The sequence below is a fragment of the Pseudonaja textilis genome, chromosome 2, assembly GCF_049901715.1.
Source record: "Pseudonaja textilis isolate UNSWEBS1 chromosome 2, rPseTex1.2, whole genome shotgun sequence".
NCBI lineage: Eukaryota > Metazoa > Chordata > Lepidosauria > Squamata > Elapidae > Pseudonaja > Pseudonaja textilis.
In genome coordinates, this window is record NC_141991.1 from 104,933,227 (window position 1) to 104,953,797 (window position 20,571).

Sequence of the window (20,571 nt, forward strand, 5' to 3'; positions counted from 1 at the left end):
GGTGGTATTCAGCAGGTTCTGACCAGTTCTGGAGAACTGGTAACGGAAATTTTGAGTAGTTTGGAGAACCGGCAAATACCACCTTTGACTGGAGATTTTACAGTATCCTTCCCCTGCCATGCCCTCCAAGCCACGCCCACAGAACCGGTAGTAAAAAAAAATTGAATCCCACCACTGACCTTGACTAATTTCTTTTCCCAATAAACCATGAGGGCTGGTTTTCATCTGCATTTCTTTCTGCTGCTTACCATAATGACAGCATTCTGGTGGGAGTTAAAACAACAACAGGATGGTGTGAATATGGCAGACAGAGGAACTTTAAAATCAGAATCAAATTTCCCTGGTATGTTCTAGCAGAGGCTGGACAACTCTCTAAAAGAATGCTTTAATTTGGATTTTTATGAAGAAGAGAGGGTTGAACTTGATATCCTAAAATATCCCTCCCTCCCTCCCCCCCTCTCTCTCACAATTCTTGAAACTAATTTGAAATAAGAGTTGGCTAAATCTTACATACATGTGGAAAAACTCAGTGAGGAAGAAAGCCAGTGTGCTACATCTTTGCTAAAGGTATTAGGAAATGAGCAATTAATGCAAAGTGTTTATATCAGTTTTGATCACTGCAAGCTAACTTTTTGACCACCATTTTTGGAGATTGTCTTTCTGTCATTATGGTGTCTACTTAATCATGGACATTAGGGGATACTTGCTCTTCTCATGTGCTAGTAGTCTATTTTAGATTAGCGTGTTTATTTCCATTTCTAATAATCTTTACTTAAACCTAATATAAGACCCTTAGCCTCTCAAACATTCCAGAAATTAAAAATGCACCTGTCACAAGTATCAAACAGAGGAATCCATGTAGAGAAAGAAATGTTGAACTACAACTTCCAGCAGATCCAGCCGGCATGGTGTTTAGCAACATTGGGAGAGTCATAGCTTTTCTATTCCTATATAACATTGTCCTCAGGAAATATCAGCAGGAATCCATCTGAGGATTCCAAACAATGAAAGAATGTATTTCCACTTGCATAAAATCTAAACAAATTTAATTGCATTGAATTTGTTTTGGCGCAATGCACCGAAGATATTCTGCGAGTAATTCCATGGAAGCTAAAAATCCAGCCTATTTGCTAGACTTAAATGGCAAAAAAGGAGAAATAACTAGATTCATCAAGCTTGGTGGAATGTTTTCTAAAGATGGGGGAAATGATTGGAGAAATTTTGAACCATAGAATAGAAACACTAGGTGAAAAGTACAAGGTAATTGTTATCTGTTATGTGAAATGACTGTGGAAAGAAATGAAAGTGGTTGTGCGAAAAAGTATGTTTCCAGATGCATTGTTACATGGGAATGAGAATTAAATATATGAAGAGAAACATAAAAGCAAGTTGAATGCAACATAGGTAGCTTGTAGTCCAGAATTCTGCCATGTCATTTTATGGTGGGTTGGTGGGTTGGTTATGTAGTATGTATGTATGTATGTATGTATGTATGTATGTATTAATTTATATAAGGTATCACTTCCATGTGACTCTTCAGGGAATCTTTAAGGTGGTTCTGTGGCACTTCTCTACATATTGCCAAGTGGGGAGGGAGAATATAGAGAGCAGGATTTGCCTAAGGCCTCAGTGAGATTTCTTTCATGGCCAGGAGACTTAATCAGCTCTACGAACCCCCAAGACTTTTTAGTGGATGGATTTTTGTTGTAGTTACAGGTATTCTGGTTTTGTTTTCTATCATGAAATGCCATTGTTTAGTGAAGAATCACCAGGAACAATTACTTTGGTAATGATGCAGTTTAACTTTACAAGATAATAGTGTGTGTCCCCAATAACACTGTAAATTAAGGTTCTTGCATATTTAAATCTTGACAATTACTCATTAGAAAATCCATCTTAATTGCTGCATCTTGGGGTGTACAAAAATCTTTAGACTTATAAACTATATGCTTTCCAAAATCATAACCTCCATCACTCACTCTTTTCTTTAGAAAATGAGCCAGAATTGAACTCTGAAATAAAGTCACCAAGGAAGCAACTACAAGTACTGGAATTGCCATCATAGACATTTGCTTTGTTTGTGCTGAATGACATAATCATGAAGTTGAATCATGTTGGCTCTGAGATTAATTATTGTTTCCAGGAAGAAAACTCAATTAAATAGCCGCTGTGGTCTTTTTTTCTTTTCCACAAAGAAAATGAAACAGTGTTGCAGAGATGTTATCTAAGGTATTATATACTTGTCCAAATCTGGGGTTGGGAAATCTGTGACTCTCCCAATTTGCTTGAATGCTAATTCCCAGGAGCTCTGCATAGTCAATGGTGCAGGAGGCTGGGAGTTATGGTCCAGCAACACCATTGCTTATCTTATGAGATATTTCTCTGTTGCCTGCTAATACTCTATTAAATACAAATTGTTGAGAACAAGGTGATAATTAACAAACTCCCTCATATGCTCTCTTCCAAAATACATTTCCAGAGTATCATCTGGAGAGCAAAACTTTTTCTTTAAAAATCCCTTCTCTTCCTCCATCTCCCTTTTTTAAAATCTGGGCTCTAAAAGATTTAGGATTTTTTTTTCTATTTTCTCCCTTTCTGATGTCTTGCAAACAAAAATGTCATTTTCAGAAATGAACATATACAGAAAGTATAATTTTAATTTCCTTTTCATCTTGCCTGTTCATCCCTTTCAATTATGAAATTAGCAGGATGTTGCACTGTACCTTTTTTCTTTCTTTCTTTTTGGTTAGTGTGGAAGATCGATCTCACAAAACAATAAAAGACACAGGGTTTGACCAAAATTACGTATTTATAAGTTCCACATGGCTGTCTCTCTTTTATAGAGATCAGATGTGTTATTACATCATCCTACTCATGTGGCTTAGTGGTAGAGCACATGCTTTCCAAGAAGCTCCTAAATCCAATCCCAGCAATCTTCAGGTAGCATTTGAAAGGCTTGGATTTTGGAAATCGTCTAGTCCAGGGCTTTCAACTTGCACTCCGCAGGCCAGTGGTGTCACACACTGACCATGCCAATGCCCAGTTTAGTAAAGGGGGAAAAAGTCACAATATGTCACGTGACAACACCGTGATGATGCGAGTTTGACACCCCTGATCTAGTCCAACTTCTTAAAATCCATTCTTATAGCATCCTTGACAGATGGCAGTCTGGTGTTTGTTTAAATACCTTCAACAAGAGAAAGTCTAGGAGTAGCAGCATCTTTGGTTAGTGAACAAGCTTTTTCCAGCCTCAGCCCTGGAGAACTAAGAACAGCACTAATCAATGTAAACAGCACTAATCAATGTCTGGCCCCTTTTTAAGGAGAAAGCAGGTGGAAAGGATAGAGGTGAATTTTTGCTTCAAGACATCCAGAAAATGCATGTCTCGCAATTTCAAGTTCTTAGCACTTGGCAACTAGAGATCTGGGGAAGGTCTGGAAAGGAGCAGGAAGTTTGGGTTCTTGCTACCAGAAGAGACCAAAGTCATGAACAATAACCCTTTACGTAGAAAAAAAAATGATAATGAACAAACACAGTAGAGCAGTGAGGGAAAATTGAATGGAAAACCATGTCTCACTCAGAACAAATTTAAAAAAATGCATTCTGCCTCAATTTATGGACTTTCCTGACCCAAAATAACTACCAGCTCTACCTACCTTCGGAAAATGCATTCATAAAGATAATGAGGTTTTTGGCAACAATGGACAGAACAGTACTTCAGAGAACTGGAATCCTTGGCTTCAAAGCAAGATATTTTTTTTGTCTAGGGGAATAAATATTGTGAAGGTGGACAAGAAATAGTATTTTCACAGCCTAGTTTTAAAATCTTGATATTTGAAAGCCCCAAGTGTTGTCCTAAGAGAAAATGATTTGCTAAGGGAAAGTAAGTCATGCCCATCAATTTGAAGGACCACCTGTCTCTAACGGTCCCAGCCTATCCCACCAAATCTGGCAGGATGAGAATGCTCTGGATTTGTTCTCTAAAATAATCTCATCTGATAGGACTTAGAAGATCTACCTTCTCCTAGGGTACCATACAATAGGGGTACCCTACCTTTGTTGGAAACGGCCTTCCATCGGAGATCTGGGTTTTCCTGCTTCTATTGGTCTTCTGTTAGGCTCTGAATATCTAACCTGTCCTTCATATGTTAGGGCCAAGTTATTACTGAAGCCCAACATGTATATTGTGAATTATTTGTGTGGTACCCTGATTGTGATATAATTATTTTGAATTTATGTTTATATTGGCTTTAGAAAAGAGTTTTTGAATTGTTAGCTGCCCAGAGTTACTAGTTTAAATTGGATGGTTATGTAAATTATTAAAATAGATAAGTAACTAAACTTTTCCGTCCTGTTCTTGCCTCCTCAAATCACTTTTCTATTCTCTTTTCCCTTTCGGAGGAGGTGAAATTAGTATCGTGAGGCTTTAAGTTAACGTGTTCTCCATGGCTGGCTGGGGAATTCTGGGAGTTGAACTCCATAAGTCGTCAAGTTGCCAAGTTTGGAGACTCTTCCTTTAGATCAAGGTGATCAACATGTGGCCCAACTGCCATATGCAGCCCAGCCCTCTGGGAGTCCTTCCCACTTCCTTTGCCCAGGTTGTTGAATTTTATCTGCACAGTCACCAGAATCAGACAGTGTGGTTTCCTGTCTTTTTATACAGATGCTAAAAGCAGCTTAGCGTGACTTTAGAAATTAGCTCAAGCAACAATTTTTTTTTTAAAAAAAGAGGTCGGGTAGGAAGGGGTAGAATCTGTGTCCCTAACCTGTGTATGATATGCTGTACCCCCCCTTTGCACTATTGTTTCACCCTATTTGTGATTTGGCTTTTTTGAAAATGTCATGTCAGACACCCTCCAGAGATTCTTCATTCCTGTCCCTTGACTATCATGTTCTTCACAGTAGGTGGCTGGGGACTAGTTCTGCATGGCAGCATTGCAGTGCAGCATAAATTACACATTATAGATAAATCAGCAGGGAAGGAAACAATGTGGTGGTGAAATAAACAGGGCTCCTTGCTTCCTCCCACATAGGCACTTAAAGGCACGGGCCTTTTAAAAAAATTATTAGTTTGAAGGAAAAAGTGTTGCAAGGCTCTTCACCTGGCATTATGTTTTCAGTGTGGTCTGGAATCCTCCATCAATTTTCTATTGATAATTCTGTCTGTTCATCCATCCTTACCTGGCCTCTTTCTCCTCGAAGGCGCAAAGCAGCAGGGAGCTGGACTGATGTCTAAAAAGCAGCACAAGGTTTCAATGCAAACTAGGATTTCCTTTGTTTTTACAAAATAACAAGCAGGGTTCTTTTAAAAAAAAAAGAGAGAGAGAAAGAGGAGCACCAATAACATGTACAAATTAACTCTTATCCCACAGTTGCTCTTCAGAGTGCAATTGAAATGAAGACATGTTTATTAATTTCATGGGCCTTTTAAATTTAAGGGAACAGAGTAAATAATATGTGTATTAGGAGGGGAGGGGCAGTGGCAACGCACTGGCCCAATAGGTCAGAATTACAGGTAGTCCTTGATTTAGGATTGCAATTGTAACCAGAACTTCTAATTGCTAAGCTATACAGTCATTAAGTGAATCACACCTGATTTTGCAATCTCTCTTTGCTATGGTTACTAAGTGAATCATGCAGTCATTAAGCAAAGAATGCCATGGTTAAGTGAACCCATCTTTCTCCATTGACTTTGCTTTTCAGAAGCTGGCTGGGGAAGTTTGCAAATGGCAATCATGTGATTGCAATGTAAATCACAGAAATATAACGCCAAGCACCCACATTTTGATCTGTGACCACAGGATGTTGGGACAGTTGTAAGTGTGAGGGTCACTTGTAAGTTACTTTTCTCAGCACCATCATAACTTCAAATGGTCGCTAAACAAATGTTTGCATGTTGAGGACTATTATACATTTTTTAATCAAGGGCTGGGACAGAGTTTAAGAACACAAAAATGTAGGACTATCTTCTGAAATAAAACTCAGCAGCCATTCCCCAGTTATCTATCCTACTACTGCTACTATGTTGATCTATGGGTATTCTTACCCCTACTTGCCATGCTGACCTGGGGAATGATGGAATTATAATCCACTACATTAAGTAGGCATTAAGCTAGTGACTCAGTGGCTAAGACACTGAGCTTGTCGATCATAAAGGTCGGCAGTTTGGTGGTTCGAATCCCTAGCACCGCATAACGGAGTGAGCTTGTCCCAGCTTCTGGCAACCTAGCAGTTCGAAAGCATGTAAAAATGCAAATAGAAAAATAGGGATCACTTTGGTGGGAAGGTAGCAGCATTCCATATGCCTTCGGCATTTAGTCATGCTGGCCACATGACCATGGAGACGTCTTCAGACAGCGCTGGTCTTCTCCTTTGTAATGGAGATGAGCACCACCCCCTAGGACCGGAAATGACTACCATGTATGTGCATAGGGAACCTTTTTAAGATTGGGGGTAGGGGACTAATATAACTGAATTAATATCTAAATAGCTTCCTTTCAGGTTCTTTCTTCCATTCCATTCATTCTTTTGTATAAGCGTACAAAGTGAAAAAACAGCATCCGAAAGGGATTGTGTGGCTTCTCTTTAGCACTGCAGGAGAAGGAAAAGTAGGGGTTCTTTTCAGCCCCAGCACTGAGGCAGCATTTGGTATTCTCCAACCAGTAGGTATCTTTACATCATTCCCTGGTTGATTCACCGGGGATAAAGAGATGCTAATCACAACATTTCTTTAGAATTAAGGAAGTGATGCCAGTTTTGAACTCAAGAGTAACGCTGTTGGTTAGAAATCTACGGTGGCCTAACCCTGATTTCGTTCTAAAATACACCACAGGGTACATTGGAGAGAAATCTGGCTCTTACCTGTTTTCAAATAGCTACCTACTGTTAATATAAATGGGGACTATGTATTTCACAAACACTGGCTGCAAACAGAGCTGGATGGCAAGAAGCTATTCAGCACGTTACAGTTCAGCAGTCCCAAAATTAAGCTGGGAAACAGCTTGAAACATTCAAGGCAGGCAAAGTTCCCTTATTGCTCTTTTTGATCTTATAAAGTATGGCAGACACATTTTCCCCTACCTTAGATTAAACAGTATCCTGCTGAGGGCACTATTCTGATAGCTTTTCTTTAAAAAACTAAAACAATTTTGTCTCATCTAGAATGTCCCTTATGTCGTGCTGTAAATAAAAACAGACATTAAACATGGAAAAATTTCACCAGTGCAGGAAAGATTGTGTCACCAAAGAGAGCTTAGACCCACATTCAGTTAACATTAATGTGTAATTTATAAATAATGAACATATGTTCTTAGTATGTTGGAAACATGTATAAGCATGTAATAGAAACTCATTGCCCTATCAGTAGAAACTTTCCTCAGCAAGTGCATGAGGAAAAGCCACCTAAATATCTTCTTAAATTCTGCAACTATTTAAAATATTTATCTTATTTTTCTGTTTAAAGGACCATTTGCAGTGGCGCTTTAAACGCAAAGAGATTTAACTTCCTTTTATGTATTTGCTACATTCACAGTCACATTTCCTCCAGGGAGCTCAAGGCAATGTACCATCTCCTTTGAAATAGACTAGGATAAGAGAAAGTGTCATCGTGCAGATTTAATGGCTGAAGGCAGGTTTGCAGCTGAATTTCCCCAGCTGTAGTCCAGTCACTCTAAACACTTGAAAAGGGTTGTCTTTTATGAGCATCTTACATCCATGTGACATCCTTTTAAAACTCTTCAGAAATAAGTTGCTACTTTTACTACTCTTTTCATTAATTCGTAACCATGGTGATAAAAAAAACAAATGACTTTCTTATACACGAAAGCAAAAATAGCAAACTGATGGTTAAAGATGGGGAGGGCGTAGTTTGAGCTAAGGGCATGAATGAGGAATAGAGCTACATATACTTTTGTGTTATTGTCCCGCTGAAAAGCATGGATGTTTCATTGGAATCACCAGGAGTTGAGCTTGATCAACAGTGATTGTCCATTTACAGTAGGAAGCAGAGATCTTTTGTGTAAAATAAAAAGACGCCTGGGAAATTCATTGGACAGAAGAGGAATGATAAGAACAGAATAGCGAAAAGCAGTGTCCCGCTATTGCCACCCTACCGATGTGTTGGACTATAACTCCACTCACCTACCCTTTCAGTGGCCAGAAGGTGGGTCACCCAATAGGAGGGTTACCCAATAGGAGTGTTACAAAGCTCTTGTTTATTTATTAGATTTTTAATCTAACAAAAGTCACTTATTTCCTAGGTCTGTCCTTAGAATTCCTCTGAGGTAGCCAGTCTGTCTGGAAAGTGTAGCTCAATAGCCCTGAAGGGCACCATACCTTGTATGTTGGGGGGAGGGTGATAGACTGCTGCAGTCACTCCTAATTACTAGCTCAGTTGTCTTCATGCATCAGCCTGAAGGTCCTTTAAATTATCCCTGGCTCAGACTGTTAACTTGAGTTTTACTCCCCCCCCCTTTCCTTTGCCCCTCTTTGCTTTTCCAGACTTTCCAGTTCAACCCCCCCCCCTTCCCGGGATTGTTTTAATGGTTAACAATGGATTGCCTTTGCTCCCGGTAATGCTACTTTGATTTCCTTGAAGGCAGGATGAAAAGAAGACGGACGGTTTGCTTGAGAAACAAAACGGGCGCTGGTCTGTTGGCGGGCCCGGTTTCGAATTTGATCCTGGGGCTACGAGGAGATGACTTGTAAATATTCCCTTCTGCTTACGCCTTGGCTGAACTTTTCAGCTGCACAATAGGTGTCAAGTTTACCTGTAGAGAAAGGAAATGGAGAATGGGTTTTATGATTGTACTCTACCGTAATTAAAAAACACCCACCCCACCCGCCCAACGTACAATTTTTTTCCGGAGTTTGTTAACGGGGGAGGCTAGAGAAGTCTGCGTATTCTCAGAAACTCGTTTCCAGGTGGCCGCAGCGCTGTCGGCTGGAGTGACCCGATTTTGTTCCTTGATGCCAAGCGGCTCTTCGGAGGCAGGACGACAGTCCCTTCCCCCGGGCTGGTGTTTTTGTTTTTGTTTTAATTTTGTTCTTTTGTAACTGTAACTGGCAACGTTTTAGGACGGAGTGAGCTCGTTCCCTCCCTCCGGGCCAAAGAGCCGAGCCGCCGCCTCGCTAGCCTCTGGTCGGCGTTGCCCTGCTCCAGTTCGTCTTGTTGACGGGCGTGCGCCGCCGCCTGTACGCAAGAGGGGCTGCCAAGCGCGGAGGGGCGGGGAGGGCCGCGGCTCCCCTTCCTTCCTCCATTCATTCGACTCTCTTCAGCGGGACGGAGCCACGGAGCGGGGTGGGGGGGTGGGGTGGGACTCTTGCCTGCGAGCGCCTGGCGGCCGACTCTCGACCTCCCCTCTCGCTGTTAAGGGGGGGCGGCTTTCCGAGGGCGCCCTGCTCTCCGTCCACGCTCCGGCCTTTGCCGAGAACCTCCGGGGAAGGAGAGGGCGGCATTACCAAGCGCACGGCGACGGCTGAGCGAGGCAATGTCCGACCCGGCGGTCAACGCGCACCTGGAAGGGATCATCTCCGACTTCGAGGGTAGGTAGATCGCGAGGGGCAGGGAGGGAGAGGGAAGAGGAGGAAGCGGGATCGACCCCAGATTCCCCCTTCCCGCGGCTACTCAGGCGCCGTTTTCCGCTCCTTTCCGCGAGCCAAGCCGACATCCCCCTCACTCGCGGTAGCTACAAGCCAGCGGGAAACACCCGGAGCAGAGGCCGATGTTATGCTTGGGATGGTGGGTCGGATCGCAGAGCCGATCCCCCGGCGGGATGCGATCAGTCCGCACTGGATTGCGGCACGAAGGGGGAACTCCGGTAAAATAGACGGAGATGCGGGTTGGTGAGGCATAAAAGACGTGTGAGTTGCCTGGTTCTATTTTGGCCAGGCAAATGCTGGAGTTTTAATTTAAAGATATATAAATATGGGCACTTCCCCACCCCCTCTTCGGAAGAAAGCTGTTGGGTCTTGCTCAGGCAGGGAAGACCAGGGCCTGGCGCTCGCTTCCACTTTCTCAGCGTTACAGCTGGGGAAAAAGAAAAAAAAAGCGATTTGTTCATCAGGAAAAGTCCTGTTTTCTAACTTCATCCATTCCAACCACAGCCCAGTACCTGTTATACAGAGAGCAAAATGAAGTATCCTTGCCCTGAGATGCTTGTCCCTGTATCTCACCTGGTAAATGTTCATTTGGCTTTGAAAGAGTGCGTGTGCTGCGCATGAACTTCTTGTGAGTGTGATCCTAGCGCCTGTTTCAGGGTGTGTGTGAGGACAAGGAGCCCCCAGCCCCACCTTCTAACTGTAGCTAGGGCAGCGCCTTGTAATTTGTTGTGGTCCAGACCAAAATGAGGCTGAAAGGTCCCTTCTCTCTCCTCCCTTCTTGTTTGTTTTGCTTGGCTTTAGTTGCATGCCCACCCATTCTGAAAATCCAAGGCTCAAAATTGTGTGTGTGTGTGTGTGCGTGTATACACTTTTCTCTGTTCTGGTCCAATGGCTTCTGATTTTCCAAAGGCAGAGAATCAGAAAGGCCTGTAGAAAGTTTGTGTATATCTGTCTGTCTTTTGGGTCCTTTGGAGGTAAGTTGTTGGGTTGTTATCAGAACGTAAAATCTGGTGGTGTCCTGGCTTGGATCCAGTGTTCTGCTGCATTATTGTGACTAGTGCAGCCGTGTAAACGTTTCCTTTCTCTTTTTGATCCTCAAAGGTTTTTGTTTTTTTAAATTCTATGTATCCCAATCCCAGAAATGGCCTCTTTTGTTTACTGTCTGCAGGGAGCCATGTCAGGTCTTCCTGGTACTCTTTTACACGGTTGCTTTCACACAGTTGTGGTAACTTGAGAATCAAACGACAGAAGGAAAAGGAGGGGGAAATGCATCACCCGCCCCCCCCTTTTGATTGTAAAAAGCTGATTATACAAATGTCAGGGCCTCCGCTGTTCCTGCAGAGGATATGGTATTTGGTATCTTGAAAACCTCCGCTTTGAAAGAGAGAGTTTAAACCATAGAACTGATCTGAAAAAAATGCATTGATGCTACCATTTCTGATGCTGCAACTTTGGGTGCAGCCCTTCTTCACATGATAGCCCAGCATTCAAAACCTTCATCATTTCCAGTGAATAGAAGCTGAAGTAGCAGATAATGAGGGAGGCTTTTCCAATGAGAACTCAAAAAACTGCTCTTAGTCAAAGCTTACTGGCTTATGTCTTATGTAAACCAGGAAAGGGCAACGAGTGATCTTCTAGGCATTGCTGAACTTTAAGTACCAACATCTTCTGTACTAACCTTGGAATCTGAAATGGTTCCAGTTTGGCCTTTGGTAAGCATAGATTCCTTGTCCATAATGTAAATAATGTATAGAACATCTTTCATTTCCTTGGCCCGTCTACATAATAATGAAGTTTTATGCAATATATAACAATATCAATAATGCGATAGAGAAAAGACAGCAATTAAAAGCAGTATGTAAGCCAAGAGTTAACTAAGGAATTGAAAGTGCCTTTAGTCAATAAAAATGCTTGCAGCCAGTACCAAAAGAAGTGCAACAGAGGTGCTAGATGATTGTCTCTAAGGAGGCACTGCTTTAAAAAAAAAGTAAGCCATTCTTTCTTGTAGCTAAAGGCAGCTGGTCCTGTTTACTAACATTTTAATTGGACTACAAAGCAAATATGAAGTCAATGAAGGTATTTAGGATTGGGGGAGGGAGGAAGCATGGTTGTAATGCTAGTAAATCTGATCAGAAAGGTCCAATTTCCAGCAGATTTCTGTATAGTAATATCTCAGTTCCATGTATAGTAAATTATAGTATACAAGGAATTGGAAATGTATTTCAACCCATGGAAATATTTTGAGGGAGACATTGCACACCAAGAGAGGACAGAGAAGTTACCTACTGTGAACAATTTTCCCTAGATACTACATTTAGGAGCCTCGGTGGCGCAGTGGTTAAGAGTACAGTACTGCAAGCTACTCCAATTGCAGTTTGGCAGATCGAATCCCACCAGGCTCAAGGTTGACCCATCCTTCCGAGGTGGGTAAAATGAGGACCCAGATTGCTGGGGGCAATATGCTGACCTTGCAAACTGCTTTGAGAGAGCTATAAAACACTATAAAGCGGTATATAACTCTAAGTGCTATTGCTATTTATTGCCTTGATCTTTTGCTACTTCCTTTCATTGTTTTTGTTTCAACCTTGTCTTATTGTGAGGTTTAAAAATGGCCTCTATCAGGATCTTAGAAGTTATTTTAAAGCCTTGCTGAAGTTTGCCAAAGTGATTTTTTTTAAAAAGGAGCAACTTCATGAGAAAGAAGAGTAGGTCTTTTTGTTGGTAGCATTGACTCACCTTTGAAAACAGTTCTACATGGCAATGAGATTTTAAAATAGCTTCCACTGATATTAGTTGTTGCATGGCTTTGTTAAAAGTACACTAAGATTTTTTTAAGGAGGATTGACAAACTGAGGGTGGCAGTCTTATTCCTTTCCAGAAATGATCTTTCTTTGTTAAAAAAAATCTTCTCCCTGTCTGCTATGAGTACATAAAACCACATGCACTGACATAAATGGAAAGGCAAGAACAACTCACATTCAAAAAGCTGCTCTTCAGTAATAAGCTTTCTCTTTTCTAGGCCTATAAATGAAATCAGGGTGGATCCAAGGACAAGGACAAAGTCTAAGAATGGGAAGATCTGGGGAACAAGATAGTGAGCTATAAGACAGACTTGGGTATCATTCAGTCATGCACTTCAGTGCTGGAATTCTGAACCTTGACTGGGAGTTAAAATCATCTTCCAGAATTTACAGCAAACACAGTCACACTTAATGGGCACCAAGATTGGGAGTTCTCCATGGGACAGTTTGGACTTAAAGCCATATATCTCACATGTCAGCACTGTAACATTATCTGCAACAGATCTCTGAACATAATCAGGTCCAAATCTCAGCCCGTAAAATACATTCTTTTATGGTATGTTTTTAACTGGCATATTAAAATTATTCACATCCAAAGCTCATACATATGGAGTTCACATAGCAACAGAGCCAGTTTAGAGGGTATGCAGCCCATGTTTCTGCATAGTATTTCCCAATTTATTTACCAAAACTAGTAAAGGAGTTGGCACCACTAAGATGGAGAGCAGTTTTGGTGAAATATATTTGCTTATTGATTAAGATTATCCATAGCCCAAATGAATCAGATATGTGACATTAATCAACAACTTCATCTCAAAATGGAAAAGATTATCCTTTCAGAAATTGAAGTACAATAGTTTCTCTAGTTTTGGGAAATACCAGGGCTTTTGTGAAAGAGGGAGAGATAAAGATGAGTTGAAAAGACTTAAAATGGTATCGTGGCTATATGGTTGAAACCTTTCATAGTTGCAGCACATCTAGGAATGGGGTTTCCTCACATAACCACTATTTTGACTTAATTCCCTCAGAAACACCACTTTCTCGGACAACCAATACGGAAAGTGAAATGGAATAGACATCCCTGATTGGAGATATTTTTGAAAATAATTAATCTGCATAAATTAGATCAACTTAATATTTATATCCAATTATAGTTCCACAATTTAGAAGAGTCTTATTCTATGGCTGCTTTAAAACTTAGCTCACAACCATCATAGAGATGAAGTTTAAGAAAATGTCATATGTAATTCACCTTTGCTCTTGTACTATTGGAGACCACAGTTCTTGTATATTGTCAGTTTTAAGGAATATCTCCTTCCACCTCATAATCTTTAATAACAAAATTCTCAAAAGCCTCAGGTTTTTTTTTATTATTTATTTTCCAACAGAAATCCATCCCTTTCCATAAATGTTACAAAGTTTTGTTTTATAGACTGTAAAATTTAGCGAAAGTAAATAAGCCAAAGCCTGAGTAGATGTTACCTTATTGCCTACCTGATTTACTTTGCAATGATCGATGAGTATAATAAATAACATCTGTCTATCCAGCTATCTATATACTGCAGGGATCCCCAATCCCTGGGCCTATTCGCAACTGGGCTGTGTGAGCGGTGGGCACACTCAGCTTGACTTGCGCATGCAATGAGCTGGTGCACATGCGCATCTTGCACAGCACCACTAGTCAAACTGAGTGTGTAGGAGGAAGTGCGCTAGCCTACTACTTGCACAAGGCGAGCTGCATATGCACATAAGTACCGGCCTGCTACTCATACAGCCCGGTTCCTCTCTCCTCCCCCCACCCCAGCTGGGCCACCAAACTGCAAATGTTGGAGACCACTGATCTGCTGCATGTTTATTAAATCTACAGCTGATTGGGATTAAGTTCTAAACTGAGGTTTACAAACCAAACATCACATTTAGTCAAATCAAACAAAACACAATGGGTGAATCAGCACTTCTGACAGATTGCAGCTGAGAATTATGAAAGACCAAGAAATCCAATTATGTCCCGGGTAGATAAATGGCCTGTTACTTTAGCTTCTCTCTCTCTCTCTCTCTCTCTCTCTCTCTCTCTCAGAAACATGTGAGGATTACTAATTCATTCCTATTTTGTGAAGTTACAAAGAAATTCAGTGAAGGGCATTGGTAGGACTCTCTCATTCTCTATGCTACAACTAATATTTTAAGTTGCAAAATTGTAAAGTTGGGCCTCACTCAGGAAGTCAGGGGATAGGTCATAGCCTCTGATCCTTCCCCCCCCCTTCTTTAGTTTTACTATTGCAAAAATTGTTTGGATGAGGAAATAGTAAAAAGGTAAAGGTTTCCCTGTCCAGTACTGACCGACTCTAGGGTGCAGTGCTCATCTCTGTTTCTTAGCCAAGGGAGCCAGCATTGCCTGAAGACATTTTCTGTGGTCATGTGGCCAGCAGGGCTGTACGCCAAAGACACACGCAACACTATTCCCTTCCCACCGAAGTAGTACCTATTAATCTACTTGCATTTGCATGCTTCTGAACTGCTGGGGTAGGAATGGGGGCTTATCTCATTGAGGGGATTGTACTTGGAAGATTTTGACTTTGTATTTCCTTGCATACAAATTGACAGGCTTCTCTCTGCCTGTAAAGAACAGAAAACAAAATCCTAGCAGTGACAAGCTCCATCATGAAGTGGGATGATCAAAAGTGCAAAGCGGTTGAATGGTTTATTATACAGCATTGATTGGAAGCTCTTCGGGATTCTGTTGTTTTTGTCCTTGGAAGCAAAACACAAGGTGTACTGGGTCACAAACTTTGGCCCAACCCCCGCCATGTTTTCTGCTACAACTACGGTATGCTCTCTTCTCAGAAGAGTGGAACAGATTTTTTTTTGTAACTTCATCTACACAATGGGAGATTATTGAAGTATGGAAACAGCTGTGTCTTCATTGAAGCATGGCTTCTGGCCACAACTGGGGCTCTCTTCCTCAGAAGTTCAGTGGGCAGGTGTGAGTAGGATTTGACCTTTGTCTTGGGAGTCCAAGAGATCCACCATTCCTTTTGTTACATTGAACTGGAGGATGGGAGCAGAAGTGAGGGAAGCTGGAAAAATTGAGGTGGTTGGCCACCGCCTCACATCCCTTTGGCAACTCAGCAGAGTTCAGGGCGTTTTATTTTCCATTTAGATACAATCAGAACTTTATTATGTTATTATTTTCTTAACCTAGAACAGCACGATTTTATCCAGTGCTGACTACTCACTTCAGTTATATATTCTGATTCAGGACTCTGTGGCCAACTTTCGTGTTGTGTTTATACTAATTGCTCAATATAGGAATAGACTGAATGCTCAACTTGAATTAGTGGATAACATGTTATTATCTTCATATGTTTTTATAATCTTAAAGTCTAGCCCAGAAATAAATTGTATAGATGTTTACACGCTGTAACTCCCAGCATCCCTAGCCAGTGTATATACTGTAGTGGTAAGGGATGCTGTAAATTGTTTTTGGGAGAGTTGTAGATTTTTTTTCCATGGAAATTAGAATAGCTCATAGGATGTCTCTGTCACTCTTATTCCCCAGCATTTATCAATACTATTCTCCCTCCCTCCCTGTACATGTAAAACTGAACAGTTGACTAGCCATAAATATGTCGCTGTTTCTTCACGTGCAATATAAAGATATCCTCAAAACAGCTTGACGGGAATTTAAGGAACAACAACACACATTACTGGAGAAAATTAATCTTGTTTCCACAATTTCCTGCAGTGGTATTTGGCTGTTATGCTGTATTTGAAGCATCAGAATATTTTTCTCAGTTTTTTCAGAAGCAGCCATCCTAATCCTATCAGTGTTTGGAAATGAAACAGTGTATTAACCGAGTAAGTAAGTAAATAAATAAAACTAGCTGATAGGGGATTAAACTGGAATTAAAAACTCTTTCTCTTGTGCTCTCCGTGAATTGATCTCTGAAGTATGTGCTTATTGCTTAGAACTTGACCTAGGTTGAGAACTGAGTTGTTTGCTGTGTATTAAGACTTCCACACTTTAGTTGATCAATTGCCCTCATGTGGTAATATCTTGTTATTGAATAGCTATTGTTTATTCTGATTAGGTTGAACTATTATTCTCAATCCAGAATCTTTAGTGCTGGACTCTGTCATTCCCAACCATTAAACCTGATAAAAAATATTAGTTAGAGTAGTAGACCAGCACATTTGTAGATCCCTGAATTGAGGAAGGCTAAATGGACTCTCTTTTCCCGTCTTGGATTTATAAGAATGGGCATCTCTCTTTTCCTCCCACTTTCTGTAGTCATAGGACATGGCAAGGCTTTCAATTTACTTTCACATTAGCTCAGCTTTTCCCTGTGCTGGTATTCACAAGCTCTGTTAGATTGGCTGGACAGAACAGCAAAGAAATCCAAGCTCCTGATCCAAAAGCCATTGCCACATCCTGCCAGAATGCGGTTCTTTTCTTTTCTGGTCAAGCCCTGGGGAAAACCGAAATTCAGTCTCTACAACTGGTTTAGCATGAAGAGATACTGTATATTGTTAAGTGTTTGGGATGTGCATAGAGATTCCAGGAACTTTGTTCATGTTCCATGAAAAGTAACAGATGCTCATTTCAGATATTTCATTGCTGAAGGATCCTTATGTTTTTGAAAAACATGTCAGACTTCCCCATCCTCACCTTCCTCACTCCCCCGAGTAGCAGCATAGCAACTTTGCAAGCCACCCAGGATCATTGATTGAGATGGGTGGCTATTAAATAAACAAACAAACCTTCATTTGTTTGAACATTTCTTTGTCCTCTTTCTTCCTGAAGTCATAGGCTGAGGCTTTTCTGGACTGAAATTCATGATTGACTCTTCGTTATAAATACAGCAAAATCATATTAGTCCAGTTGGGTGCTTGAGAATGACAGGCCGAACTCCAGTGTCCATTGATTAAAAACAAATATTCTAAACTAAATGTCAAAGTAACCAATTTGTAATGTGTGAAATGCATTAATATTTTGATTTTCTTCTATAATGGTATTAGAGGTAGGGTAAGCTAGGTCTAAGTGTAGGTCCACTTACATATTAATAGCAAAGTTGGAGCAGATGTCTAGGGGAAATTGGGCTGCTTAATATTTTTATCAAGGATGTGAATGAGTTTCCTTATTCCTTTTAATATATATTGCAGCATCCTGTCAATGAGGGAGAACCAGTTTATGCAGAGTATCAACCCTGGCAAATCTTGTTAACACACATAGATATATAATCTTATAATAATTTCATATTAGAACACTGAACCGATATAGATAGAAATATTGTAAACAATATATAGTAAATATAATGCCATATTGTTTATTAAGAATTGCCAGCTGGAGGGATAATTCAATCCAAGGTTTATGCCACAGCCACACCTTTGATCCAAGGTTAAAAGATGTGCAGTGAGGGTTTCCGATAGCCAGCATCTACTTTGAGAGTGTCTGAGAAAATACTGGTCCTATAAAGCATAATTCAGCTGGATTTGTAACAATGCACATTTTCTGATGATGCCCCAGAAAGCAGTCAACTTGAATAACAGTTAATGTAATTAGATGAGTGGAATCCCAATTAAATGCGGCCACTTCAGCATCATAGTTTCTGTGCAGATGAAGATCAGAAATGGGAGAGAGAGAAAAACACCACCAGTGTAATAAAGCAGAGATTGATGGTCTTGATTTGTTTCCCGGATTCTTAGTCATTTGGGACAAATGTATGTGAGTCTAATGATTCTAACTCTGTGGAAACGTTTTGCCTTCTGGTTCCATTTTTATTAAGCACCAAACAGGAAATATAGGAGACAACCACATCTGAAAAATAAGTTGCACCATGGCATGGGAAAGTTCTGTGACAGCATGACATGGAGTTTTATTTAGATAGTGTGTCTTGCACTGGCATAATTTCATTTCTTTGCAAAGCAGGAGCGTAAGGAAACGCTGCAGCTTCCTCCTGGAATACAAATATTTGTCAAGTTTTGTTGCACGAATAAGTTCATACAGACCTATTACAATATGTTAAGATTTGTTCATACTTAGGTAAACTAGAATTTCTGAGTAACCTTGCAATTCTGATTGTATTCTGATATATTTCTCCTAGGCAAAGTTTACAATTAAAAGATTTATCAGGTATACTCTTGTTCAGCACTGATTCATTTTTGTCCATTGGCACAGGGGAATGCATATTGCTCATGAAAGATGATCTCTAATAGTATGTGTCTTCTCTTTCTTCTCAGTTATTCTCAAATAAATAAATCGTGTATGAACTGCTAAAATTTTGGATTAGTGATAGAAGGTAGTACATGATTGTGAGGTAATACTCATGATAATACATGAGTATCCACCAAATAGGGGCAAATAGAAACTGACTGTCTACAACTTTACTGATGAATCGTACTTTGGGAAAATATACACACATAAGTTTATCTTTGAGGTCTTCAGATTAGGAATTCTAGAAATTTACTTGTATAACTTAAAAATAATTGTTATTATGAATTTATAATTTGTTCTGGTCTTGGCTTAGTGGATGTGTCAGCAGTTCAAGAACAATGGTTCAAAAACCACTGGTGTAACATTATGAACCCAGCCATTAACTGGTTAATTTTATAGCTCCCAGGCAGTAAATCTACTATCTACCTTCCAGTGTTTACACACATCTGGTGGGCAATTAGGCTACCTGAAACCCCATGAACATCCTGTGAGGGGCACAAATGATGACCCATAAATGATGCAAGTGTATTATTGCAATATTTTTGTGTTAATGCCATTATACCTGTGTCATTCTGGCGTCATTCAACTGTGCAGTGGGGCCCAATCTTCCTGTGCCAATTCTATTTTTGCAGTTCAGCCAGAGTCCATACTAGTGTTTCTACTTTTGTCTCTCTGTATCAGCCAAGTAGATTTAAGGAGGAAGAGCAGCCATAGTTTATGTATCTGCCTTCAAGTTATCTTTATCTTAAACCCAATGGGAGTAAATAATCTGGGATGGAAGAACTGCTGTTGACACATAAGAGTTCACAAATAGTAGTCCTCCCCAACCTGCAAACCATCCAGATATGGCCTACAATTCCTACAATCCCACACAGATCAGTATCCTGACAACTTTAGGAATATTCCTGGAGGTCATTCAGGAAATTGGGTAATTAAGGAACATTTCCTAACATCTTCCCATCATAACATATACACCCCTCTCCACAAAGAGGGAAAAGATAGGAGAGAAAACTGTCCAAGGGTAGCTGAGCTAAAGTCCTATAGTAAAAACCGAATAAGGGCTTGGATCTTTGTGGGTCTCTGATAAAGTTGATCCTGAAACTAGCCCTGCCTTAGCATCTCTCAAAGGTAGGTGTAATATTTGCGGAGTGCTTATGTATTGTTTCAACAAAAATTAAAGTCTTATAGTAAAGTATAGGAGGAACACAAGTATCTGCATATGCAGATTTTTACACAGAAGCTAGGAATGTCCAAAGGAAATGGGATACTCCAGGCTTAACCACTGACCATGAGAGTCAATAACCATATAGTATATATATTATTTTCAGGACCATGAATCCTGCTTTACTTCCCACCCACATTTCTTTAAAATGTGTTGCAAATCATCTGGAGTTTTATTGAAGATACACAGATCTAATACTTCCTTGGAAATCTCTTCCCACATCTCTGCTATATGAAGAAAACAGCAGCTGATTCAGTGCTTTAGGTTCTATATATCATCCATGTGCTAAAATTAGTAATTTCAATGCTGTGGGGAATGCATATTGTTTAGGTAGACAGTAGGACATGAATTTGCCATGACACAAATGTTAAGAAAGGAAGTGAAAACTACCCAAAATTTTGAATAATTTCACTCCTACAGAGTCGATATGCATATATAGAACGGAAGAGACTTATCATTCTTGGAAAAGGAAATGAGACATTCCTTGCATACTAATAAATTGATTTCAGCATTACAGCTTTTCAGCAGAAAGTGTTTTGAAAAAGGCAGGATTCATTTTCTTCACTTTCCTGGTACCATCAGGCTGTGTTATTTTAGAGGTGTGATGCAAATAGTTTTTCTGCAGTGGAAATTGGGAAAGCCAGACATCAGGAAAAAGTAATATGTAGTGTGCAAACCATTTCTCTTTCCCCCATCTTCTTTCTTCTTTTTACGGCATATTAATTTCAAAACGC

General features: G+C 40.3%; 1 protein-coding gene and 1 long non-coding RNA gene across 4 annotated transcripts in view; one reads left to right on the forward strand and one right to left on the reverse strand.

Annotated features, from left to right (window-relative positions):
* The window catches only part of SEPTIN9 (septin 9), a 272,053-nt gene that overhangs the window by 125,302 nt on the left and 126,180 nt on the right, over positions 1 to 20,571 (forward strand). Inside the window, exon 1 of one of the 3 annotated variants that reach the window (XM_026702077.2) lies at positions 9,202 to 9,543. The exons of the other annotated variants lie outside the window; for them this stretch is intronic. Coding sequence (XP_026557862.2) covers positions 9,489 to 9,543 — 55 coding nt within the window. The 5' untranslated portion in view covers positions 9,202 to 9,488. Of the gene's footprint in view, positions 1 to 9,201; positions 9,544 to 20,571 lie in introns of those variants that run through there. 3 annotated transcript variants of the gene reach the window in all.
* Positions 8,468 to 9,194, reverse strand: LOC148126991 (uncharacterized). The gene is made up of 2 exons (XR_015741797.1): positions 8,853 to 9,194; positions 8,468 to 8,768 (listed from the first exon to the last, which is right to left on the reverse strand). It is a non-coding gene; the product is annotated as an uncharacterized LOC148126991 (long non-coding RNA).